We start from the raw sequence: 26,910 nt of genomic DNA, 5'->3' as shown, positions 1-26,910 counted from the left end.
TGTAATTGTTCCATTCAGTTTTTATTTTTTGGGATTGGGATTGAAATTTAAAACCACGCCCTCTTGTTATAGCTCCCACTCTGGACCATCTCCTCTCCCTGTGACTGTTTTCCTGAATCAGTTCATGTTAAGGGCTTAAGAGGGAAAATGCATGGCTGTGAACACTAATGATGTGTCATGACTATGTCAGCACACGTGTTTAACCTACAAGGGACCATGGACAGTCATTTACTATGACGCCAGCTTTATATTTGTGTGTGTCACTGTGAAATTTCCGAGTTTTTTTTTTTTTACATGATCTGGCCCATTGGCAGCGTGACAAGGACAAAGTGTGTGCTGTAAGTGTTTTTATAACATTATAAACTTTTACTTTATTGTAACATCCAGTAACTTTCAGTCACTTCCCTGTAATGATTTTTCATTGGACCATGAAATGACCAAAATCCAAAAATCAATCAATTAGAATATATGAAAATCTGCCGTAGATGAAGGAAACAGTATGTGTCTCATTAACACAATTACAGCCACGCCCCTACTCAGTCATGTGTGAAATGTGTTACCGTGCAGCTAATTGATTGTTACCATGAAGGTGAAGGATTTCCTCCAGGTTGATAAAGATGTGTTTTATGTCTTCTGGTGGAAGGATGCCATCCCTGTTCAGCCTCTGGCAGAAAACACAGTCCAGCACCTTCAGCATCCTCAAGTGTGCACGCTCAGTGTAGAACAGCTCTAAAGAGCGAACGGACAAATGCATGCATGTGGCTAAAATTAGCACAGATTTCTTTTTTTTTTTTTTAATCATTTAGGAAAAATGTGTAATATTGGCGATTTACCATTGATGACTTCCTGCCGGTTGATCTCTTGTTGCGTTAAGCTCATCAGGACGCCTCGAGGGACCAGTCCCTGCCAGATCAGAGGATCTTCTTCACACTCAGCCTCTCCGCCTTGGTCATCTTCACTCTGGATGTCACCCGGTACCTCCATCCTAAAGAGACAAAGAGAGACTGGCTATCATAAAGATAAATGTGGCATTAGAAAGGGAAACAGTTACTGCATTTAAATTTTTATTTAACACAATAAACTATTTAAAAAGTATCAGTATCATTAGGATATTTTGACAAAATTCCCAACCCACCTTTCTAATAGATGGTTTGTCCCGTGACAACCATGACCATAAAGTGAAAACAAACAAGACCCCAATATGTTGATTCATAGATTAAATTTTTTAAAAATAATAACAACTCTTTGGTTATTTATATCCAATATAAGCAAAAACTCTTTGAAAATGGATACAACTTTTATTTGGCTGCGGCAGAGGGTCGCCCTCCCTGAGCCTGGTTCTGTCGGAGGTTTCTTCCTGTTAAAAGGGAGTTTTTCCTTCCCACTGTCGCCAAAGTGCTTGCTCATATGGGGTCATATGATTGTTGGATTTTTCTCTGTATGTATAATTGTAGGGTCTACCTTACAATATAAAGCATCTTGAGGCGACTGATGTTGTGATTTGGCGCTGTATAAATAAAATTGAATTGAATTGAATTTGGTTTTCTTTCTTTGCTTTCAAATTGTACATTCGTATGCTGTTACTTCCTTTAAATCCAGAAATTTCCTTTACAGTGGCACACAGCCCAAAAATGTTTTTAAAAACAGACTTAAAGCTGCATCCCCAACTTCAACTACCTGAAGGCCTCCTGATCTTCATCCCGATGCTCCACTGTGGAGGGGCTGAAGTCAAACTGAGTGCCGGTTGGACCGGAGACGCCGTCGTGGTTGTCAGCAGACTGCACACTGTCGCCTGGTCTGGGCTGCATGCAGAACGGAGAGACATCTGTAGAATAAAGGAGAGAAGATGAAACAATTATGACTCGAATGGAGCTTTAATTTGAACAAATTCAACAGTATCCGTATTCTGCAGGGATATTTAGTAGATGTTACTGAAACTAGAGATAGTGTCTGAGTGACTCTGTGTTCATCCCACATGTAATGGAAGATTGAGGCAATTAAATAAAAGAAAATTATCAAAATTTAATAACGAACAAAAACTGGAATATCTTACTGGATTCTGACTCTTGTCCGCCTGCCTCTGAGACCTGAGTGGTGGGGGAGCTGTGTGTAGGGAGGGTGGTGGCAGGCAATAATTGGGTATCTGATCCATCGCGGATCCGTCCAGGACTTGTGGCGGACTGGTCTGATGGTTCAGAGATGCCAAGAGGCGACTGAGGAAGCTTTGGCGGACGCTGCTTGATCTGGTCCACAGCTTTCACGACTGTGCAGAAACCCATGAGCATGAAGTATCACACACTACATTGATAACGTTATTGTATGTACACCCTCAATTATACACAGATACAACTCTTTATGCAATAAGCCAGCAAATACCTCATGGTTAAAATATATATTTCTTCTTCTCACCTGGGGTGGGGTCCACTCTGCTCGGACGCCGAGGGGGGCGGATGTTGGGAAACTGATGGAAATAGTTATAGGTTACACATTGGAGTAAATGATTCTCGGTTCTGAAGTTCACTTAAATGTCAGTCACATGTCACCTGTGTGGAAAAACTACTGTTGCCTGTCCCAGCACAGCCTTGAAGGGAGGTTCTCATACATTCAGTGGCCAGAATACACAGGGAAGCAAGCTGAACATACTGGGAGTAACCCAGATGAGAGGTGTTTCCATGCTAAACGCACTGGAAAGGCTAATTAGCACAGACAGGAGGAGTAAGTGACTCCTAGCTTTCTCTTTGTCTCTGTGCTGCATGTGCTTAAGGTCTCACACCCTGACGTTGCCTTTGTTTATTTGACTCTGCTCTTAGTTGTGGAAGATCAATAAACTGCACTACAGTAAACTCAAAAAACGATCTACTTCAGAGGATGTTCGAGTGTTTTTTAACTTTTAATTGAATCTAAAATGCTGAATCCAAAAGTGACCAGCCAGACAAAGTTTATTATTATTATTGTTTATTATATTGTTTATTATTTTCACCTTCCTCTCACCCACTTCTCAGACTTCATATTTTTCTCATGAAAAAACAAAACAAAACAAATCAAAACATGTTTATCTAGGAACTATTTTTTTAAAGACAACAAAGTAAATCTCAAAAAAGGTTTTTAAGGCTAATAAAGAACATCGATGATAATTGATAAGTCAGCGACTTCCCATAGATCCATCCATCCATTGAACCATGCACTTAACTACTTACTCATTAGTGGAATTGTATAATGATTGCATTATTCTGTATAGGTTACTGTGTGTGTGTGTGTGTGTGTGTGTGTGTGTGCACCTTAATCCTGGGGAGGAAAGTGATGCGAGCACGTTTGTGTTCGAGGCCTCGATGCTCCTTCACTTTCACTCCGAGGTGCTTCATGTAGGTGAGAATCACATACTGCATTGTTTGCCTGCAATAAGAGACACACAATGTGTAGCAGTGTAACACAGAACACGTGCTGCTGATTTTCTCATCTATGCAGCAGCTCTTAATGATCACAGTATTAATAACAGACGGACGTTCTTTCAGACAGACCATCTCTTACAAAGAAAGAAATATCCATCATATTATTGCAATAAACAAAAGAAATACCGGTGGACCAGTGGATCTATAGTATCAATTTTAAACTCCTATGTTGCCTCGTTCACAAGCTTATGTGTCTACGCCACCTGTTTGCATGTCTGCAGGGCGGACGACAGTATCTCGTCAGTCTTTTACAGCTGAGCAGTAAAAACACACGTCTTTTTCTCCCAACACTGATGACTGGAAAACCATTTACCAGTCATCAGTGTTGGGGGAGGGGGGGCCTACATAAAACAACAAACAACGGTTTTATAGTGTGTTGCAATGTAAAGCTGTGGTGTGATGGGTGCAGTACAAGATGTCACCACTGGGGGCAAGAGATTCCGCATTTGGGTCTCTTGCATGGTGTATCAGAGCTTTATGACTGTCTTATTCTTTCCCATGTGCAAGATTTCTTTTCCCCACCCACCCTTTATTTTTTAAGAACGTCCAACAAGATCATTCAGGGGAAGTTAATGAATGATGTTGAGCCGATGGAGACGTGGCATCAGAGGCATCAGTACAACTTTCATTTTCGAGCAATGAAATTTGCCCTGATGTCAAAATATTTGTGAGTAAAGCACCTCTATGATTAATTTTATCTTACATGTGACAGACTTATTTATTTGTTCAAAGATATAAAACTGTGCTCACACAGACTTTGTTTGAGATATTCTGTCTTAACATTTAGTCACAGATGGGACAATGATTTATAAATATCATAACAGAACAAACTATAAAACTTCCCCAAAATCATTCACACTGAGTATCCTGCAGCTGCCTGATGATATAAAATATAAAACTCCCTCCTCTTACCACTTCTCCTCTTCTGAGCTCTGTGATGTCAACCTGCAAAATCACACACACACACACACAATCACATGATGCACGTCTGTGTGGGTGTTTTTTTTGTTTGTTTAAAAAAAAAAAAATACAATCAGAAAGGAGCATAGGGGTTAAAAATACACATCTAGGTGTCTTTGTGGCTCAGAGACTTACAGGATATCCTCTATCTTGAAGAGGATGTGTTCAGCACAGGAGCATTCTTTCTCCAAGGCCTGCTGGTCTCTTCCTGGCTCAGAGTCCAACTTACAGAGCTCGTCTTCGGCCAGCGTCAGACCCATGCTGCGCTTCTGTCTGCACACCGAGCGCATGTACATAGAGAAATATTACTTTACACAGACATGTATCAGATATCTGCCAGGAAAATATTCAGGTTAAACATTTATTATAAGAATAAATTTAACAGCTGAATGACAGCTACCTGAAGTCTTCCAGGTTCTTGTGCAGGTCTGGTAACAGCGCGTCCTGTAACGTCTGAATGTACTGTTTACACAGGCTGTCTGGGATCAAGTCCAGCCTTCGCTTCTCTGTCACACACACACACACACACACACACACACACACACACACACACACACACACACACACACACACACACACACACACACACACACACACACACACACACACACACACACACACACAGAGAAAATATTCAAACCCAAAGCATCCAATTCACAAATTAAATGGAAAAAAAAAACATTTATAATTTATTAAAGGAATCAGGTTTAAACCCTAATATGACGGGTCGCGTATGTGATACACATGTTCTTTGTTTCTGCTGTCGTAGAGCCTGTTTTCAGCCACTGCAATCGATGATATCAGAACGGTAGCCAATACTGTCAAATACCCCAAGTTATTAGAATTGATTTATTTTCTCTGAAGCTTTCAAACATATTTCATTTACGAGTGGGAGTGTGAGACTGACACACAGATTGGTGCGATGTCAGTAGTGATGAGGATGTTGTACCAGTTTCTTGTTGTGAAGAGTGAGCTGAGCGGTCGATCTACGTTCCTACCCTCACCTACAGCCACAAACTGTGGGCACAGTGAATAAATGAGTTATTTCAGGTGGGTTGGGCATCTGCATCCTGGATGCCTCCTAGGTAAGGTTATCTGGCCCAAGACACGCTGGAAAGATTACATGTCTCAGCTGTCATGGGAACACCTCTGTACCACTCTGACAAAGCTGGAGGAAGTGGATGGGGAAAAGCCAGTCTGGACATCTCTGCTTAGACTGCTACCCCTGCGACTAACACCCAGATACAACGAATATCTTACACACTACATAAGAAATAACAGTAATAAATTGCATGATATTTATCCATATTTACCAGTCAATCATGCTCATGCTCAGTTTACCTTTTTCATTTCTCAAGGTTTCATGAATTTGCATGAAATTGGAGTTTCTTAATCTCTCTCACTCACACACAAACACTTTCCTGAAAATAATAATACTAATTTTGTGGTCTTAGTTTTTGTGTATAATAAACTCTTTGTTAAACTGCTTCAAGCATCAGTTTGCTTATTAGGCCCCAAGCAGCAGAGGTGGACAGTGTAATTCATTAAGCTTGTTGTCTTCTGACTACATCTTCTACTTCGAAACTCCGGCACAAAAAAAGTGGAGTTCAGATTTTAACTTTTCAAAGCGACATGCACAGTATGTGTGAAGTAAAATCTTTGTTTTACAAGAAAAATGTTCGCCCCCACCACCACCTAAACACCCTCCGCCCGCACAAACACATCCTCCAGCCACACACACCCACATTTTGTTTTCAAACTCCATTGAGGTTTATTTCACACCTCAATCAATTAGTAAACAAATAAGCAAATACAAGTAAACTGCAATAAATTACAGGTAGTAATAAAATAATCTCCAAACTCTTTTACGCTGTGTCCACACTTAAACGGGTATTTTTGAAAACGCAGCTGTTTCTATGCGTTCGGACCTTTCGTCCACACGTAAACGGCGTTTCGAATCACTGAAAACTGAGATTTTTTTTTTAAACGCCATTTTTTGCGTTTCCGTGTGGACGAGGAATACAGAGTTCGTCACGCAGCGTCAAAGGTATGTGTCTTTTTTCACGTCACGCTGTGTGCCACGTTATTGTTTACGTGAGATGAATTGCAGAATGGCAGATAGAGACAAAATACTGTTAATCTTCAGGTTTTACACGCTTACATATACACACGCAGTTACTGTCCCTCCATTTAGAAAGGCAGAGGCGTCACGGTGTGATTATTTTATGTGTAGTTTCCTGTGTAATAATATTCAACATTGCTATCAATACATTTCTCAAAAAAATGCCTCTCTGTGCAAAAAAACATAAACAACTGTGGGATACTGTTTGTGCGTGGTTTGAACTGGGGAAACAAATCGTGGCAGGATCAGCCTGATATTATTTGGATCCCACTGTAACTTTACTGTATAAAGGGCTAACATCTCCAAAATGTCAGGAGTAGTTAGTCATTACAAGTAGTGTTTGTGAACTAAAAATCAAGAATGTGGGATACTGTTTGTCCGTGTTTGTCGAGCGCATGCTCCCGACGCAATGGAAACTAATTCTGTTACAGAGACCTACCTCGGCACTTGTGCAGGTGAAGCCAAAGGGAAGATATGCTTCACCATATTTTCTAGTCTTTGGCTTAGAATGAAGTTGGTTTGGAAACATAATTGGCGATGCTTCAGCTCCTGCTTTGCGTTTGTGTGAGAGCCTCGTCAAAAACCTGTCAATTATGCTAGCAGTGTCCAAGCCTTCTTTTTCTTTCTTTTCATACCGCGCTCCCCCCTGCAATGGGGCCCCACACTTTGGGAGCCTCTGTTTTAGAGGATTCCTCTAATGCCTTACCTAGCTCAGCCGAAACGGTCTCTGGCACCGGCACTTTAAGATTCTAGATAAGACAACAGAAGGAGAGTTAAGAATCCCATCAACACAGGAACACTATTTTATTTTATTTTTTTAAAACAAAAACAGGAAAATTGTCACAAAGAACAGACACTGACTGAGAAAGAATCTAATAGACCAACTTACTGCAGTTCGATCCATGAATAGCGTGTGTAATTCAATAAAGAAGCGTCGACTTTCTTTGGAGTTGGTTTGCTTGTACATATCAGCGTAGAGGTAACACAGCTAACCATAGGGGGAAAATACAGTTAGTCCTTTCTATTAGGTTCTATTAGTCCATGTTTGCATAGCTTCTTATTTCATGAATTGCATTACTTATTCAAACCATGAACAAAATACAACATCGTGAGAAAACTGTCTCTTTAGGTCAACAGCGGTGTTCCACAGGGCTCAATCCTTGGCCCACTTTCATTTATGACAAAGTAGAACTTGGCAACCCTTTTTTAGGTCCCTGAGTTTTATATTCATACATGATACTGAGACTGCTTTACACACTAAATTATGTTCATATTGAACTCGTATAATCAAAGAAATGGTTTATCTTATATTACATTAGTCTGCAAGATTTTCCTTCTTGCCAATAGTTTCACAGCTCAATAGTTAACACATTTCTGCAAGGTTTATTACTTTTCTATAATGTCTGTGTAAACGGCATTCACATGTTTTATGCTTTTAAGACATAAAACAACAAAAGCATTCTTCTACCAAGTGTTGCCTCTTTATACTGCTAAATAGCCAGCTCCATTGTTGTCGATAAACTTTGAAAAACACATTAATGAGCCACACTGTTGCACTGTGTGACATGTTCCTTTGTTATGATGAAAAAGGCTCTTTGTAGTTTATTTTTAGTCAGTTCACTTTCCTGCTTCTGTAAAGACTCACGATAGGACTGAATGTGTATTTATCATACCAACAGTCCATGGTTACAGTTGTTTTTAAGATTTACATCTTCAGTAGGAGCGGCTGGGGTTGTGATCACCAATGTTTTGTCACAGATGCTAGGCCCATTTTATATATAGTTTATATATAGAGTATGTGGTTGTGAATCATGAACGCAGTGTGAAAATAGAAAATGACTAAGAACAAGTCCACGGAAAGTTTGGTAAAATGAAGTTTAAATACAATTAAAATTCCTTGCTACTACTTTAGGAAACAGTATACGCATATGCTTGCTATATACTTATGTATGCTTTTAATTTTCAGCCTGCAGTGGCCTCATATTGGTATCAAATGATGATACCAATGGATTCAGACGATATTGGCAGCAAAGGCATTACCACACACTGATTTGTACTGTGTTTGTGGCTATACCAGAGGAGCAGGGTCAAACTGTGAGACCACATGGTGGAGGAAAACTGCGAGGTGTGCCGGCCGAGACTTCAGCGACTCAATACTCTGGAAACAGGTACACTCGCCATTGATCTGAGGAAAAGCATCCATTTATTAGATCGGATGATGATCATGTGACCCAAAAATCAGAGACATTTAGCCAGATACCTGTTCTTGTGATGATTCAAAGTAGTCGTCTTCTGCTCCAATAATCTGAGGGTTTACGAGGTAAGGAGGGCTACCCGCACTGCACTGGGTATTGGGGTGCTGTGTGATATAATTGAGGTGCAGGGTCAAACAAAGAGGTTCACATGACAAAGGAATAATTTCTTCTTCATATGTAGGAACCCTAACCTTAAGTTTAACCCAAGAAATATTTTTAACACTTTCCCCTTGGACAACTTATAGGGGTAACCTTTGTCTCTCTTTTCTCAACTGACTGGTTTTTATTTCAGGCATGCTTCCAAAACCAAATGACTGGCTTTTCCTCCCTCCTGTTCTATGTCCTTACTGTTGCTCTTGACCTCTTGCCAGGAATCCATTTACCAGAGCATTTAGTTATCTATTGTTTTTTATTTTTTTCCTGCTGATAAGGAGTTAGGGTTGAGACTTGTTTTTAAGCAATTAGTGATTAAATTTTTTTCTAATATTCTTTGATTCACTGTTTTGCCCTTAGCTCACCCTAAAATTCTATTTAACCTTCTTTCTGTTTTTCCCTTCCCCTGTTTCTCTCTGAACCAACTTTACGTTGTAAAATTGAAAATAAAATGTGTTCAAGGATAATTCTTTTTTAAGTACTGCAAACGTCCTCCATTAAGTTACCCAAATTGCATGGCACTTTTGCAGTTTCGAGCCCAAAGAGCAAGCACATTAGCAACCCTCTCAGTTGAACTGACAAAGAGCATGAACATCTAGAACTTCAGCTGGTGGAGACAGAGATCAAAGTAGCGCTTCCTAGGGTAAATCCACTTCAGTAGAGTCATTTCACTGGGTCTCTGGAAGCAACAACCCCTGAGGCTGAAATAAAGCTCATGTAGAAATAACCTGCATTTGTGGTTGCCTCCTAAAGCAAGTCAGTCAAGTGTTAATAGGGCAAACTTAATAGCATTAAAAACATGACTATAGATGGGTGGAAAAGAAATTTGGTCACAATGAAGAGCTGTCCCTTGTGTATCAACCATATGCTGGCTGACTCCTTTAAATCACTGGTTTAGATTTTGCTTCAAGTTTGGGCATGGCTGCTTTGATTGAAAGGTATGCTAACAAAGATGCTGGTAGCAGAAAGCTACTTTAGCAGAAAGCTACTTTAGCTAGCTTTCTGCTAGCACCTGTTAGCAATGAACTGAAACTCACAGCCATGTTTGTGCTCTTGGTGCCTTTTTTAACACATTATTGGAATCATCTAACATATAATATAATATAATATAATATGTTAGATCCATCCATCCATTCGCTTCCGCTTATCCTTTTCAGGGTCGCGGGGGGCGCTGGAGCCTATCCTAGCTGTCATAGGGCGAGAGGCGGGGTACACCCTGGACAGGTCGCCAGTCTGTCGCAGGGCTAACACACAGGGACAGACAACCATTCACTCCTGCATTCACACCTATGGGCAATTTGGATTAACCAATTAACCCATCCCCACTAACTGCATGTCTTTGGATGGTGGGAGGAAGCCGGAGTACCCGGAGGGAACCCACGCAAACACGGGGAGAACATGCAAACTCCACACAGAAAGACCCGGGAATTGAATTGAACTCAGGACCTTCTTGCTGTGCGGCAACAGTGCTAACCACTATATTATATTTGGGCTTTCTCTGTGATGCAAAGCATCCAAGAAGTTTGTGCTTCAGTTAGTATGAGTGTACCCTTTGTCTGTGCAACTTGCTAACCAAGCTTACAAGCACTCCAGACTTTAGTGTAAATATGGCCATTTGTGGCTGTAAATGACCATACACCTGCCAAGGTTCCAACATGGCAGCTGAGGAAAAAGGGGATGCGAGTCTCTGCATTATACTCCTACACTTTCAACTCATGCAGTTCGCTAACCAAACATGCAAGGCATTGCTAATAACACTGATAGAATATTGTGATGATGGAGAAATAATAACTTCTGGCTCTTCTGGCTAATTTATGGGAGGGGCCTATTGTCATTGCTTGTCTAGTTTTATTCATGTGAAATTAAACATGTTTAATGTCAAATTTACACCAAATCAAATTTGCGTGTGCATCTTACTGTGTCAGCGGCATCCTCAGCCTCTGGCGATGTGCAGATGTTGAGGCCATCCCGCCGACTAATGTCTGGGCTCTGACAGGGAGTCCCTCTGTAGCCCACAGTGTCAAAGAGGGGGCTGCTGTGAACCTAATGCAGACACAGATGCATGCACATTAACACACACGACACACAAAACACTTAAACCAAATTGATTGTTTAGTCTGGTGCTGAATACTGGGAAATTCCTGAGAGTGGAAAGCACTACTTAATTCCTATTTTTAGAAGCTGTGATAAAAAGACTGTTATTACAAAGGAGTCTGTGTAAGCAGCAAGGCTTTGTGATGTGTTTAACATTAGATGGTGGTTACTGCTACAATAGATTATTAACAAAAATCCTTGCTCAGCAGCAGCAGCTCAAAAACTCAGAGGTAAAAATGAAAAGTGTGACTTTAATTCTTTTTTTTTTAAAAAATCTATAAGTGGTCAGAAAATACCTGAAGTGTTGATTTAACTTTACAGCCGAGAAAAGAGGGCTCTTATAATATATAAAATCTTAATGTTCAGTCAAGTTTATCAACTAACTTTTATCATATTTTATCAGCTTTAACATTTAAAGTAATGACAGAATAAAACTGAAAAAACTGTTCAAAAGCCGAACCGAGAACACCTCTGACATCTGTTTATCGACTCATACATGACCAGCCTACATCGTCATTACCAACTGGCACCATATTAAATGCTCTGATGTGTCGGTGTACTCACTGAGTTGTTATTGATCAGGGGGCCATTGTCACACGGTGTGGGTGAGGTCTGTTCCTTCGGAGGAGACCCACCGTCTCCATCCTCATTCTCACCATTCCAGGAAGCCGTGGCTGCTTCCTGAAATTCAGACAAACATATACATACATGTATATATATTCCTTTATTGGATCATGACACCACCTTTTGTTTTTTGTTTGTTTAATTTTGCCTCTCCACACCACCTCAGGAGATTTAAAAAAAAAAATAAAAAAATAAAAAAATCAAACAATCAAGACATGATTAAAGTACAAACATTCACTGATAAATTCGAGGGGTTTTGACAAATGTATTGCATTAACTGTTTAGAAATTACAGCCATTTTTATACACAGTCCCCCATTTTCAGAGGCTCAGAAGCAATTGGACAACTGATTGACAAGCAGTTTCATGTTCTTTTATTCAGTGACAAATTAAGCTGAACTTGCATTTTACAGCTGCTTGGTGGAAGATGCCGATGCAAGCAAAGGAGGCTGAAAACCCAAAATAAACCTATCAAAGAGACAGAAAACCTGCCAGATCAGCATTCTGGTACATTCTTAAAAAGAAGGAATGTACTGGCAGCAGCAACAGAAAAAAAAATCCCCTCACATCTAACCAAGTCCAGAACACTCTCAAGGAGGAGGCAGACATATCATTGTTAAAGTCTACAATCAAGAGATGGCTTCATGAGTGTAAACACGCAGGGCTTATAACAAAGTGCAATCCGCTGTTTATATTCAAGAACAGGAAGGCCAGATTAGACTTTTCCAGAGAACATTTCAAATAGCCTGCACAGATCTGGGAAAAAAATATTGGGACAAATGAAAGCAAGATAACCCAGAACGATGGGAAGAGAAGAACATGGAGAAAGAGATCTAAAGTATATCACATTAACAGTGAAACACGGCGGAGGAGGCGTTATGGCATGGGCACATATGGCTGCCATTGAAACCAGACTGCTAGTGTTTCTTGATGATGTGACTTCTGATAGAAGCAGCAGGATGAATTCTGCTGTGTATGCGGCTGTACTCTCTGCTCAAATTCAGCCAAATGCTACAAAACTGATTGGACAGAACTTCACATTTTAAATGGATAATGAGCCAACGCAAACTGCTAATGCAATCCAAGAGTTTCTCAAGCAAAGAAAGGGATATTCTTCAAAGGCCAAGTTAGTCACATGCCCTCAACCCAACAGACCATGCGGAAAACTGAAGGCACAGAGACCCACAAACAAGCAGAAACTGAAGGTGGCTGCAATAAAGACCTACCAGAGTAGCACTGAGGAGGACACACAGCATTTTGTGATGTCCATGGGTTAAAGCTGGAAATTTGCACTTCAATCACATTTTGATCATTTGATTGAAAAGTCACTTTGGTGGTATACAAGGGCAAAACTGCAGGAAACATGTCATTGTCCACATACATATGGAACTGTATGCATGAATTCATTCAGACTGTTATCAGTTACAAATGATTAAGATCATACAGACTAAAGATCATCTAGTGACCCTGGACCTCCAACTAGTCACGGAATATCATGGTTGCAAAATTCTTTTATAATTTTTCCAGAGTTTTTTAGATGTGGATGGATTTTACGACCACAACCTTCTGACAGTAGGATTATGGGAAGTTGATGCTTGGAAATCTTAAGTGCAATGGTTGGTTACATACTGGTCTTTTATAAGGAAAATTGAACCATTTCATTTGGTTTTATTAACCAGAAGTATGACTAAAATGAGATTACTTATATTTAAATTGAACTAGACACAAAATCTGACAGGGGAAAATGTGACTTAAACATAATAATTGGGCACGTAATCCTGTCGAAGTTTGAGCATTTGAGTAAATAACTTCCAAATTGAAAGCTGAAAGTCCAGAGTTTCAACAATCCCTAAATCGTATGCACATTGCAGAAAAAGTTTGACTCGTTCGATGTTACGCGGTGGACACACTGCTGACATCCTGCAGCAGTTTCAGTAAAAAGTTGGTTGAAATGGACCGGAACGATGAGGCTAATTAAAAATAATGAGCTGCATGGGTTGTACCAGCCAGATAAGCTTATCACGAACCCTGTCACAGTTAAAAATAACATTGTGTCAGAGGACTGAGGTTTCACTTCACCGCTGTAGCAGAAGGAGGCATTAATCTGAGTATAAAGCTCCTTCATTCAAATTTTTTTTTAAATTCACCATGTATTATAATTACTTTAAATAATAACAAATTACATTATTCTTATTATCTTTTTGAGTACGTGTGTTATTTCATTACATATTTTTGTTCTGGTAATAATTTAAACTGAACAACCTCTGGAGGATCATTTGTGCCAAGTTACTCATTCAGAATGTAAGTAAGTGCACTTAAAAACAACTTTAAAGCCTGATGGATCGATCTAGCGGCTGGAACATTACGTTCACTTGTCAAGGCCCATAAAATGTTTACAGTGACCATATTGGGTGATACTTTATTGCAGAACAAAGCTAATTTTCCTCTAGCGGTACTGTGGTTTTTCCATCATCTGATACAGTTTACTAAAGTCCCGCCCGCCTTCAACGAGACCTGCAATAACAGGTTAACGGTGATTTCATTAGTAAAATAGCAGCTGAGTTTTTTTGCTGTGTGTGTTTATGTCTCAAAAATATATACAGTGTTGTTCACTTATTGTGCTAATGGAAGTTTATACACCCTCTTAGACATACTTGCAGAAATCCTCGCTTTTGCATTCATCCACACTTTAAATGTGACGCTGCTTACACAGCTTACAACAGGATTCTCCTCTTTCTTACCCCATCAGACAGAGAGGAGGATGTGGTGTTGTCCTGAGGGCTACAGGGTGTGCTGCTGGTCAAGAAGCTGCCTTGCTCCCCACCTGACAGTGCAGGTGAGTGGGGTGCTGAGAGAGTGTCTCCTCCTTCCTTGTTCCCTTCCTTCTCCTCTTCCAGGGGGATCTGAGGAAGCCCTGGAGGCCTCCCCAGCACTGTCAGGGCTACATAGGAGCCCGCTGCCAGAGAGGAGTCATGGGAAAGGAATGAAGGGAGGGTGAAGGGAGGGGAGAATATAAAAGCCATCAGAACCAGCTTAGACAACCCAATGTGTCAGACCGTTAGAGGAACAATAAGCAATCTGCAGAGCAAGTATGCTTATATGTTATGTCATGAGATAATGTGCTGTTTGAACTGCTAACTGTAGCACTTATGCTGCAATAACTTATAAAGGCAGTGTTTTGACTTTGAGTCTATATATAATAATACAATGTTAGCTGACACGTCTCATCTTTTCTGATAAGTCACTTAAGATCTTTTTGCTCAAATGTAGTTTAGGATTAAAACAACTCAACTAATGTTTATGTTGACTTAATAATATCTTCTTAATGAGCCTTGTAAATCACAAACAACACAACAGATATGATACAGCAAACTAAGGATGTAAATAATTAGAGCATACTCACATCTTATCAACTTTACAACCTCTAAGTGGTTTGAATGTGTAACTAAGGTCCCGTTGACCTGTCCAAAGACAAAAAGCATTAGCAAAGAATTTCTACAACTGACCAACATATGTTCCTTAAAGCCTAAAACCCACAATTATACTGTTTTGTTTATTTCATTCGTGGTAGTCACTGTTTCTATGTGGCATCATTCTGTTTTTCTGTTATTCTAAACAAACCCCATGACAACATCAAAATTATCCGTGGACATCAGTCCATCTCACTGACTTCACTGTGCTTTTAGTGGCTCATTTGTTATTTCTGAACATGTTTAAAAAGAGCCACAAGAAATGTATGCATGCATTCATAACAGGGAAGAAGCTTTGTGACACAAAGCTGAAGTGGCTGAAAAACATTTGGTTAGCTGATCACTTTATTATTAATTCTGTTGCTTTTATAGTACTTTTTCAGGCATTTTATAGCCTTTATTTTGATAGACCAGTAAAAATCAGATGGGAAAGTATGGAGAAAGCATGGAGAAAGCATGTGAGCTGTTGTGAGACCCTGTTTTTATAATATTTCTAAGAAAAGTAAAAACACAAACAGCTGGGATGGAAGAAAATGGATAGAGATAAAGCAGGACTTACAACATGAACAGGTCACACTGTGAACTGCATGTTGGTTTTCTGATATTTTATTACAGTGCAAATAATCTATAGATTCTTTTTAACTTTCTAAAGTCATCAGTCCAGTCATTACCACGTCTCATTGTGATTGCCCAGCTGTGCAGAGGCGAAAGAGTGATGAAGCATGAAACTGTTCTGTGTAGCTCTCATTTGTCTATTGTTTGAAAATCGAGCACAGCATCAGTTCAGGAAGGTACAAAGTGAAATCCAGCCACAAACAGCAGCTCAGCTGATCTAAATGCCAGCCCACCTCACCTAATGGCTCAACTGACACCCTTATACGCATCAAATTAGCAAATCACGTAGGGAGCGCCATTTAAGCTACTTTATCTTTCCTAATAACCCCTGGAGAACATAAAAATCCCTTTGGGGTTGCATCATGAAGGGCATCTGGTGTAAAAATCCGCCAAATCAAGCATGTGGAGCTAGAAACTGTGGCAACCCTCAGTGAACAAGGCAGCAGCCTGTCCAACAATTGCTGCACATCTGCAAGCCTTTGTGCAACCCACCTCCATCACAGCTTCCCTTCTGATGCTGTTCCTGATTTTTCTTTCCTTTTGGGTCATCTTGCGGCTGCTCTTACTGCCTCCATCATTCCAATAAATGCACATCACCGCTTACGGAACTATCCATCTCCTTTTTTAGTCCTAACTAAACTACTTGTGGCGCGTTTTAAATTGCACACTATCAATGTCTCCTTGAGAAAACATTGAAAATGTTTGTGCCAAAGTCAAGAAACAGTAGGACAAAAACATCCTGCATTCAACTTACTACACAGTCCTAATCCCTTTGTCATTATCTGTGAGGTTTACTGTACAGATACTACATTGGAGCAGAAGTACCACTCTGAAAACATGCCTGATACCCATCCCATTGTGTACAATAAATACAGATTTCCTAAGAAATAAGAACTGGATTTGAATCTTTATTTTGGGGAACTAAATAAAAAAAAAGTTTTAAAACAAAGGAAAAATTGGTGCTAATGTGCTCTTGTATTTTAGACTCATTAAGGTTCATTTGCTGATCCCAGAGGCAAGAAGAAAATAAATGAGGAAGCTAACCTTAATGATCCTATCTCCTGTCTGCACACCAGCTCGCATTGCAGCTCCATCTATAATGCAAAAGACAGGAGAGGGTCAGAAGTAGTGTGTGTGTGTGTGTGTGTGTGTGTGTGTGTGTGTGTGTGTGTGTGTGTGTGTGTGTGTGTGTGTGTGTGTGTGTGTGTGTGTAAGAAGTAAGAAAGAGAGAGAGTCTTACCATCTTTGACCAGCTGCACAAACACAGGGTTGTCTCCACTTACTGTCAGCCCAAAGCCATTTTCATCTCTCTGGATTATCACACAGCGCTGGACCAGACCTGTCTCACACACACACACACACGGTACCCAAAGCGGTAAAAAACCAAAAACAAACTGTGGACGACTTTGTTTTGTGGCATTTTGTTTGCGTTACAAAGATGAAAGCGTCACACTGCTGTTACAAAATTACTGAGAGCAGTAATATATGAAGTTTAATCTCATTCTTTTGCACTATAAACCTCGATCCGGTACTGCGGGGGAGAAAAAAAAAAAAAGCATTCACACAGGAAGTGACAAATTACAAGACTGAAATGAAAATAGTTTCTTAAACAGTCTCCTGCCGTCTTTGCTGAGACTCACTGCTAAAAGATCTTCATTTTTCCTCTCATCTCTTGGAAAGAGTTCACTGGAATAATGTTTAAAATAGTTGAGAAAATCAAAATAGATACCACAGAGCAGCAGAACTAAAGGTTGACACTAGCTTAGTCATTGGTTGCCTATTTGTTGTTTTAACATCACAGCCTGGTTTTATTATTAGAGAAAACATCTGTACTTATAACTTTATATTGCTAAAGTAAAACTTGTTGGAGGGAATTTGTTGTTGTGTCTGGAAAAAGCTGATTTTTAACACAGATTTTAAATACATGACCACATCTTTGTTTTAAAGCTGTGATAGTGATGGTATTGATTGTTCTCTGCTCTGCATGAAGACATAATCTAAAATAATAACCTGGAACACATTTAGATCTGAAGTTGTATGACAACTATACTTTAAAAAAAAAGTATGGTGTTCCACAAGGGTCAGTTTTAGGTCCTCTATCAAATCTTCCTTCACTTACCTCAGAAGTTATCTTTATTCTGCAGATGTCACTCAACTTTATATAAACATATACCAAACCTCAGCACTTAGGATGAATTTTTTTGTTTGTTTTTTGCAGAGAACAATATCTGTGTAGATATGTGTAGGCAAATAGGCCTCAAACCCGATTCTAAAGCTTAAAACTACAGTAGCACACGATTCTGGGCCAAAGGCACAACAGCACAGTGCTTAAACCTGACAGGAGGAATCACACAGATAGAAATAAAAAACAATAATAATCTTTTTAACCTTTTCACGCATAGTGGTCACTACAGTGGACAGCTATTCAAAGGCTTTTTTATTGTATTTGTGTCAGTGTTGATGGTATACTTGCACATAAACACAACACACAGTGTATATTATTTATTCATTTGTCAAATTCATATGTAAGTAAGTGCATTCACATGTAAAAACCCTTTGAAAAGTACATGTTTAAAAAATGAAGTTCAAAAGTATTTTTTCATGCCTAAAGATGAATAAAAATAATTAAGAAAAAAAAACCCTGATCGTGGTTGTCATAATTCATGCATGAAAGGGTTAAACTCACTCCCTATCTAAAGCAGAGACGTTGTTCACACGTACCTCCATTTCGATCTTAAGTGGGCAGAAGAAGTGAAACTGTACATTCTGTCACTAAAAAGGAGTTTAACTGCACATTTAATCACTGACACTTCCTAATATAAGAAGAGGAAGTGCGATTTCAACACTACCAGTACAGTGTTTCTCTATGATAAAGAAATGTTGTTGTAGTAAATAAACAAATCTGTGAGCACGACTCTCTGGAATTAAACTCCAAGAACAAAATGTATAAAATTACAGAAAATGTTTTGGTTTCATTGCCCAGACTGTACTGTAACTATAAAAGGAAATAGTTTCTTTTTTATACTGTAGAGCCAGTACTTATTTACTTTGGTGTAGTATGAATGGCCACAGGAGCGGTCTCTATCAGCAGGAAAAGCTGTAAAACTTATAAAAATACATTTAACAGTCCGAAATTGATCCTCCTTCACATTTTTCAAAGCCATTCAGGTGAACGGATTGGAGTTTATGATGGACTTCTACTGTTTGACAGCCCTGATCTAAAGGTTGAATGCAACAACCTAATGCCTGTAACTAAAATGCTGCACTTGCAGTGTGGTTATCCTCTATGATCCCCCTCGTTCCTCATTCCTGTTAACATGAAAGATGCACAGACTTCTTTGTTAACTATATACACTATATTTATAAAAATGATCAGGTAAAACGGTACAGTGCTAGACCAACCATGATTTTATTATCCAGTGGGAATGAATTAAATATATAAAGACACTGATGTAATTTCACAATGAGATCTGTGTTATGTTTGAAAAAAAAAGAAAAAGATATAAGTTATATAAAACCTAACTTGTATCGTCTCAAATATGCATCAAAAATATATTTAAATGACAACTGCTACAAAGAGTAGAATAAATATTACTCTGATTTAATCTCATCCATTGGTCTTACCCACGTTTTGTTTTTTAAGTGGTAAGAAAGCGACGCCCTAATTAGACATTGAACTAAATGTCGCATAAATGGCACAGAAATGCCCATCAGCTCACGCCAGGAGCACAGCTAGTAGTTCTCATTTTAATCTGACCAATCTTTGCAGTCCTCTGAGGTCAGGGACTCATTTTGCAAACCGAGCTGCGTCTATAATAAAATCCTACAAATCAACCTCACCAGCAACATGAAATCTGCAAAGAACATCTGCTAGATCAGGAAAACTTGATGTTCTTCCTGCAGCCACTGAGGAAGTTTAGTGCAATCTGCCTGTCTGGTTACTCCCACTTCAAAGAACCATCAGAGAGAGTTGAGTGGATAATTGGTTGTCTTTTGGACTCCATGAGGAGCCTCAAGACTCCAGGGTGAACAAAAGGGCAGAAAGGATTAATGTCAACCCGGCAACCCAGGCAACCACCTTCACAACTTCTTTCTGAGCGCAGCCTACACCCACACCATCTCTATTCGCTCCCCCGCCAGCCTCTGTGATAAATACTCTAGTGGACAATATCTGTTTTAAAGTTTTAAGCAAATTGGATGCAAAAGTTCAGGCTTAGAAAAATAACACTTCAATAGTACAAGTGTAGAAAAGAAAGCTGCATCACTGATGAAGCTGGAACTCTTTGTCTACGTACTATTGTGCTATTTCCCTGAGCAAAGACTGATTTTTTGTCTGTCCAATTATTGAAAGCAGAAAGATATTTAAACTTAATTTGAAGTTAACACCACAGAACGTTCAAGTGATGCAAAACAATTCATTTCTGCACCCGCACATCGGTACAAGCTGAGATTAGAAAGTTGAGTTACGAGCTAAGAATCGATCCGTCGTCATTCATCGAGCCTTTATGACGGATATTTACAGATAAACCTTCACATTGAATTCACAAAGTGAAAATTCTGCAGAAAGTGAATGAAGCAAATGAGAAAACAAAAGTGATCAACAAATCCAAGAAAATAAAGAAATCTGTGTCTGTTACCTGTAGGGTCGAACTCATGTTTGAGGGAAGGAGAGGGTTTCTCATTCTTTGGCTTCCAGTCTGTGGGCTCCCTGTTGAGAATGCTTGGAGTCCTAAAGAGACAAAACATCAAACCTTAAAAGTCAAAGTTTAGCTGCAGTTAAGTAAAGCTGAAGTTGTTTTCCGAATGTCCTTCCAAATGAAATCCTGATGTTGCTCTTTTCATTCTTATATGAAATACATAAATATATATAAAATGTTTGGCTGCTCATCATGGCATCCATTCATTTAGCTTTTATGGGTATCTGCATATTCAAAATATGCATTAAATTATTTCACAGGAAGCAGTGTGGGAGCAGCAGAGCCGGGCAGATGTTTTGATTGATGTTTAAATGTTTCTGTCCACCTTGTAAAGATCCTTCTAACGGGTATCTGTTTTAATAAACGTGCAGCTTTTCATTATCTTGGCAAAATAAAGCCATCTCGAGTCATTTCCCTTCATCCTAGTAGCGTGCCAAAATCTGTAATTCCTCTAGTGGCCACATGAGGCTGGCTCAAAAGTGAGTCAATGCCCCATAGACTCCAATGTTAAAAAGCCCAACCAGAGCAGAAATAAACATGTTTAAAGCCTGAATCACATTTTTTACTATTGTCTGTAGTTATAATTACTTTAACTTTACATTTCAACAACATGAAGGCGCTCATTTGCATTTTAGCTACCTGCTTTTTTTTATTTATTTTTTTACCTCCAGTTATTTGCATTTTTAAAGCAATTATCTGATTATCCTGAGGGGATAATTATACTAACACGTTACTGAGTTGACTTTTTGAGGTACCTTGGTGTACCGATTATCAGGGATCTGTCTCTAAAGTAGGTTAAAAATTCTGACTTGATAAAACTGTCGATGAGTCTGTAGTTCCACTTAGGGATGGACTAAGTGGAACTACAGACTTGCTGATGTCTAATTTAGAATAATTTGCCAATAAAACAACTCACTAAGCTCCATGTACTCCCACTTTCTTGGATTTTATAAGCATATCCCCCACTGGAGCTGGACGTGAAGGTGGCAGTTCATTTATTAATAGCTGAGGCTCCCTCAGCTCGTCCCTCCCTACTCGTTCCAGAAGAGGGGGTTTTGTTTGTGCTGCTGTTCCTCCCTCGGACAATGGGGGCCCTGGGCTCTTAACAATGGCTCCCACGTCAGAGCCAACTTACTATACTGTGGCTTTGTGGGACACATTCCCGGAAACAGGGACCAGGGTTTTTGGCTTGGCCTGAGTTTCCTGAATGTGGGAGAGGGCTGAGAAAGAAGCAGAGGAGGGAGGCGGGAAGGAGGAGGAGGAAGGAGGTGTCTTTGAGGAAAGACAGAAGACTGGGCTTAGGAAATTTCAGCTAAACCTCCCAAAGTGAACAATCCAGTGTAAACTCTCCTTATGGCAAAGAAAAGGAAAGAAAGTAATTAAATGCTGGGATACCATATGACAAAGACGTAGGAATATTTTCCGGTATGCCGGGCTCCTGGAAAACGAACCAGACTAAACATGCAGTGGATCCTCACAATTACAGACAAAAAGAGATAACTGTGGGTTATGCTGAACAGGAGACTATTATGGTTTTAACCTTGAGATCTGAACCTCCTCCTTGCCGTGGTTGGAAGAGATTAGCAGCTGATAGGACATGGTGAGAAAAGGGCAGACTAAGTCCTGCTCATGGGGTGGCAGTAAGTAAGTGTATGAGAAGAGGGAGGAATTCAGCTCTCAGCTCGTGATGTGTACGACACATTCGTGCAGTTTGGGCCGAAAACATTTGTGACGCCTGAAAACACGCTTCACTGTTCTTCCACAACAACACGCAGAGTTATGACACTCTGACAATAAAATAAAAGGTTTATGAGTGTGCATAAAAACTCAAAACTGCAAGTTGCTGACATACAGTCGAGTGAAAAAGAAAGCACACACCACCTTTAGCAGCAATAACTTAAAGTAATCAGTTTCTGTTTGAGTTTATCGACCTTTCACATTGATCTAGGGGAATTTCAGCCGACTCTTCTTTGTAACGTTGCATCAGTTCACTGAGGTTTGAGGGAATTCACTTATGCACAGCTCTCTTAACGTCTCCTCACATCTCACAACATCTCAATCGGGACTTTGAACCTGTCATTGCAACACCTTGATTATTTTCTTCTTCAGCTGTTCTGCTGTAGTTTTTAGGATGTGCTTGGGATCACTATAGTGCTGCATCAGCCAGTTTATTTGACTCTAGAATATTCTGGTAAACAGAGGAGTTTAAGGTTGGCTCAGTGACTGCAAGGTGCTCAGGTCCTTCAAATAATCACCCCTCAACTACCATGCTTCACAGTCGGTATGAGACGTTTGTGCTGTGTTTGGTGTCAGCCAAACATGGAGCTGTGCATTATGTCAAAATATCTCCGCTTTGGTCTCTCTGTACTCAGGACATTGTTACAGAAGTCTTGTGGTTTGTTCAGATACAACTTTTCAAACCTAAAATGTGCTGTCATGTTTGTTTTAGAGGGACGAGGCTCTCTCCTGGCAACCCTTCAATGCAATCCATACTCGTTCAGTGTTTTTCCCAATTTCACTGTCATTAACTTTAATATTTAATATGCCAACTGAGGTCTGAAGTGAAATCTGGGGAGATATTGTTGACATTGTGTTAACACAAGCCTGTATGGTCCAGACAGATAAACTTATCTGCTCATACTTGCTGATGATCACTGATAATAAAGTGGCTTTGATTAGCAGCACCCTGCTGCTACTCGCCTACTTAAACCCCAGTTAGTCAACAATGTCAGAAGTAGAAATCAGCCGGGCTCTACTCAGAATCCAGCAGGAAAGCCGCTAAGTGCCATGACAGCTCCCCGAGTTGCCAGCAATAATATGGCTTCCCTCTGGAGAGTTAATTAAACTCTGAATGCCAGGGCCATTTTCAGAAATTGTCACCAGAAAAAACATTCCTAAATTCAGTGAAAAAAAGCTGTTAAGAGACAGATGGGGAACCTCGACGTGTTTTATGTGGGCCTATTAAAAACTTTAAAGAGTTAATGGTGTCTTTTTCGTAGCCACAGATGTTATTAAACCAGTTTTAAAATGCCTTTAACTGCACATCTACCGAATGTTCAGCACAAAAATCACACACCCACTTTAAACTGTGACGCCTAAGCCATCAACATAATATCCAAGTCATTAAATATCAGCTAAACTAAATGCTCGGGGATTACTTTTTTCCCCTTTCCCGTTCAGAGATGTAATATTTTTACAGTGCAGCACGTATATCCTGATAGGACCGTTTGTCCTGAAAAACTGATCCATGTAATCTAAATCACACTAGACGACCTCTTCGATGAATCTGACCATGCTGGACAGTCTTTGAAACCAAGTGATGGGACATGTTTCAGTCCTAACAATCGATGTACCTCCTTTTGTTGTCTTACAAGGAGGAAAAGAGTTCATGTCCATGTGAAACATTTCCTGGAAGCTTAGAAAAAAAGGGATCATTAAAATCAACTGTTTTAGTCTCATTGGGCTGGAATACATGGTCACAGCTCAGACTTTCTTTGCTTGCTTACTGCAAAGCTATCAAAAGAGAAAAAAAAAAAAAAAAAACATGCAACAATCTACTTGGGCCTCAGATGCCAAAAATACCAGACAATTCCTCTGTGGGATGATAACAGCAGCAAAGGACTTAGCTCCAGAGAGCTGGAAAACTGGAACGCCAATGAGTACGAAGCTAAAACTCCAAATATAGTAGCGCTCGCTGTTTATTATGAAAGCAGCAGGCTACACTAAAATGCAAAATCATTTATGCTTTAATTTTGCTCTCTGTAACCCAAATTAAATGTCCTAAAAGAATATAAAGAATGTAGGAATAGGTTAAAAAGTTGATTTTAAAGGTGAATAACCAAAGCCGCAGTCTTATTGTGGGACTGACTGGAAATTTCTGGTACTGTAGTTTGTTTGCTGGAATACAGAGATGTGCAAGTATCAAAGCTGCACCAGCTCTGAGGCTTTGGAGAAGAAAGTTTGCACAGGACTTTATGCCTCCCACGATTCAGTAGCTTCTAGAAACACCTTCAGCAGCAATAACGTGATGTAATTGTTTTTTATAGGACTTCATCATGACTCTTCTTGATATCTCTTGAAGTTTTGGGGCATTTATTTATCCACAGCTCACTAAAGCATTTCAGTCAGGCTGAAGTCTGGACTTTGCACCACTGCAACAAATTGATTCTTTTCTTTTTCAGTCATTCTGTTGTAAACATGTTTACACGCTGTTGCACGACTCAATTTCAGCAAACAGTGCTCACACTTCACTCTACAAAACTTTGGCATTCAGAGGAGTTCATACTCAGCCTAGTAACTGCAAGGTACCCAAATCATGCCTCCTCCACCACTGTGGGCCATGTCTGGCCAACATCAAGCACAGCTTATCTGCACAAACATCTTCACTTTGGTCTTATCTTCCAAAGGATATCGTTCCACAAGTCCTGTGCTTGAGATGAATCTTTGCAAACCTAAACCTGTTATGTTGGTATGTTCTTTTTTAGAGAGAAGAGGCTTTCTCCTGGAAACACCTCCAAACAAATCATACTAGTTCAGTCTTTTTCTAACCGTACTGTCATGAACTCAAACATTTAACATGCTAACTGAGGTCTGTGGAATCTGAAATGTGCATAGAGCCCCCAACCCCCAAAATATTGAGCGTAGCATTCATGCAGAATACAAAGTCAAGCATTGTCACGTCAGCTCATCAGTGCCAGCCCACATCTGCTGATGGCACAGCTGATATCCCTCTGAGCTTCTCTGTCTCATATAAAGTGAGATATTTAAGTTGGTTTGGGCTGTCACTGTTTTTTGTTGAGGGATAAAGTTAGCAATACTTATTAATATTTTATTTATTTCAACAAAGCCTATAAAAAGACCAAAACTAGCTCCAAACCCACTACTTCCCAGTGAAAAAGTTGATATTTAGCAACAGGAGAGATGATGCCAAAATAAAATAAAGTGTCACTGAAGGACCTATGCACCCTCTGCAAAGCTCATAGATGGCCCTATTTCTATGACATCAGTGTCACTAACTCAGGGTGGAATCCCTGATATGTTATGGCCTTTCTAATTTTATTTTTCTCTATCACTCATTTGATTTTCATCCCCCCAATCCCTCTATTTCAAGGATCCTGGACTAAACAGAAAGGACCACCTTCACATGAACGCTGCCTTGGGGAAAAAAGAACAAATGCACAGACAAAGATCATTAGTAAGATCAATTCTCCATAAGTAAAACAACAACTCTTTCCAAAATGAATATTATCATGCCTGCTCCATTAATAAATCACTCTGCATTTCCATGTGACATTATTGGCTCCCTCCACAAACATCCAAATTCAATAGAAGCTTGTGAACTTCCAGCAGCGATCCAATCAAAACGCTCGACAAGGGTTTATTAAGAAACTGATCATGTGGACTAACTTCATAATGAACTCAGCAGTGAGAAATAAGCTGTGTGTTTCAGCCACATTTACTATAAAAGGTCAAATATATGTATTTACATGGCTACACGTGCTAAAATGTGTGTTTATTCCTGTTCGGACACGGTATGCGTGCCAATTTTGATGCTTGCATGCATTAAGAACAACATGAAGTTAACTGCTGCACTGTCCGAGTATTTCAGAAACTGCTCATCTACTGGGATGGTTCCCACAATGTCATCTCTAATGGTCTAAAAAAGAGAAAATGACCAGTGAGCAGCACGTCCCCTGGTGAAAATGCCTTGATGATGTCAGAGGTCAGAGGGTAATGGCCAGATCACTCTGCCTGTTAGGAAGGCAGCTCATTAAAACCAAAGTATGCATCACTGAATGCACAATCTTAAAGTAGATGAGCTGCAGCAGCAGAAGACCACACTGGGTACTGCTCCTGTCAGCCAAGTAAAAAAAAACAAAAAAAAACAAAACAAAAAAAAAAAAAAACAGGGCTATAATTCACCAGGGCTACCAAAAATTGGACAATAGAAGACTAGGATACTGTTGCCATCTCCAGTGAGTTTCTTCTGATGACTTTTTCCAGCAGGATAGCACAAATAATCTCAAACTGCTCTCTTGAACATGACAATGAGTTCACTGGACTCAAACGGCATCGTTGGGATCTGGTGGAGCAGGAGATTAGCATCACGGACGTGCAGCAACCGTGTGATGCTATCATGTGGATATCATATGGATCACAATCTCGGAGGAATGTTTCCATCACCTTGCTGAATCTATGCCATGAAGAATTAAGCTGTTCTAAAGGCATGAAGGGGTTCAACCTGATAACCTCATGGTGTAACTAATAAAGTTCCTTTCAAACCCTTTTAATGTTGGCTTATTTATCCAACAAGATCCTATAAATATATTTTTAAAATAGCCTCTTTTTACCTTCCCTGTGGATATTATGTTTGTTTAACTTGCATTAATATAGTATCCTATCTCAGGTCAACTTACAGTCAGGGAAACCCAGCGGTTTTCCAGTTTCTATTAGCAAGCTCTTGCACTGTAAA

General features: G+C 39.7%; 1 protein-coding gene across 1 annotated transcript in view; it reads right to left on the bottom strand.

Moving 5' to 3' along the window:
• Positions 1–26,910, bottom strand: part of arhgef12b (Rho guanine nucleotide exchange factor (GEF) 12b) — a 46,059-nt gene that overhangs the window by 12,666 nt on the left and 6,483 nt on the right. Inside the window, exons 2-21 of the mRNA XM_080867380.1 lie at positions 20,379–20,470; positions 16,982–17,080; positions 16,786–16,835; positions 15,060–15,117; positions 14,398–14,612; positions 11,598–11,714; positions 10,857–10,982; positions 8,792–8,890; positions 8,606–8,716; positions 7,421–7,519; positions 7,238–7,280; positions 4,810–4,915; positions 4,545–4,682; positions 4,362–4,394; positions 3,279–3,393; positions 2,410–2,461; positions 2,054–2,263; positions 1,678–1,825; positions 834–985; positions 583–729 (exon numbers count right to left, since the gene is read on the bottom strand). Of these exons, the coding sequence (XP_080723506.1) occupies positions 583–729; positions 834–985; positions 1,678–1,825; positions 2,054–2,263; positions 2,410–2,461; positions 3,279–3,393; positions 4,362–4,394; positions 4,545–4,682; positions 4,810–4,915; positions 7,238–7,280; positions 7,421–7,519; positions 8,606–8,716; positions 8,792–8,890; positions 10,857–10,982; positions 11,598–11,714; positions 14,398–14,612; positions 15,060–15,117; positions 16,786–16,835; positions 16,982–17,080; positions 20,379–20,470 (2,210 nt within the window). The remainder of the gene's footprint in view (positions 1–582; positions 730–833; positions 986–1,677; positions 1,826–2,053; positions 2,264–2,409; positions 2,462–3,278; positions 3,394–4,361; positions 4,395–4,544; positions 4,683–4,809; positions 4,916–7,237; positions 7,281–7,420; positions 7,520–8,605; positions 8,717–8,791; positions 8,891–10,856; positions 10,983–11,597; positions 11,715–14,397; positions 14,613–15,059; positions 15,118–16,785; positions 16,836–16,981; positions 17,081–20,378; positions 20,471–26,910) is intronic.

The sequence above is a fragment of the Rhamphochromis sp. 'chilingali' genome (genome assembly GCF_963969265.1).
Source record: "Rhamphochromis sp. 'chilingali' genome assembly, chromosome: 19".
In the NCBI taxonomy this organism is placed as follows: domain Eukaryota; kingdom Metazoa; phylum Chordata; class Actinopteri; order Cichliformes; family Cichlidae; genus Rhamphochromis; species Rhamphochromis sp. 'chilingali'.
This window is presented reverse-complemented; position numbering and strand designations above follow the sequence as displayed.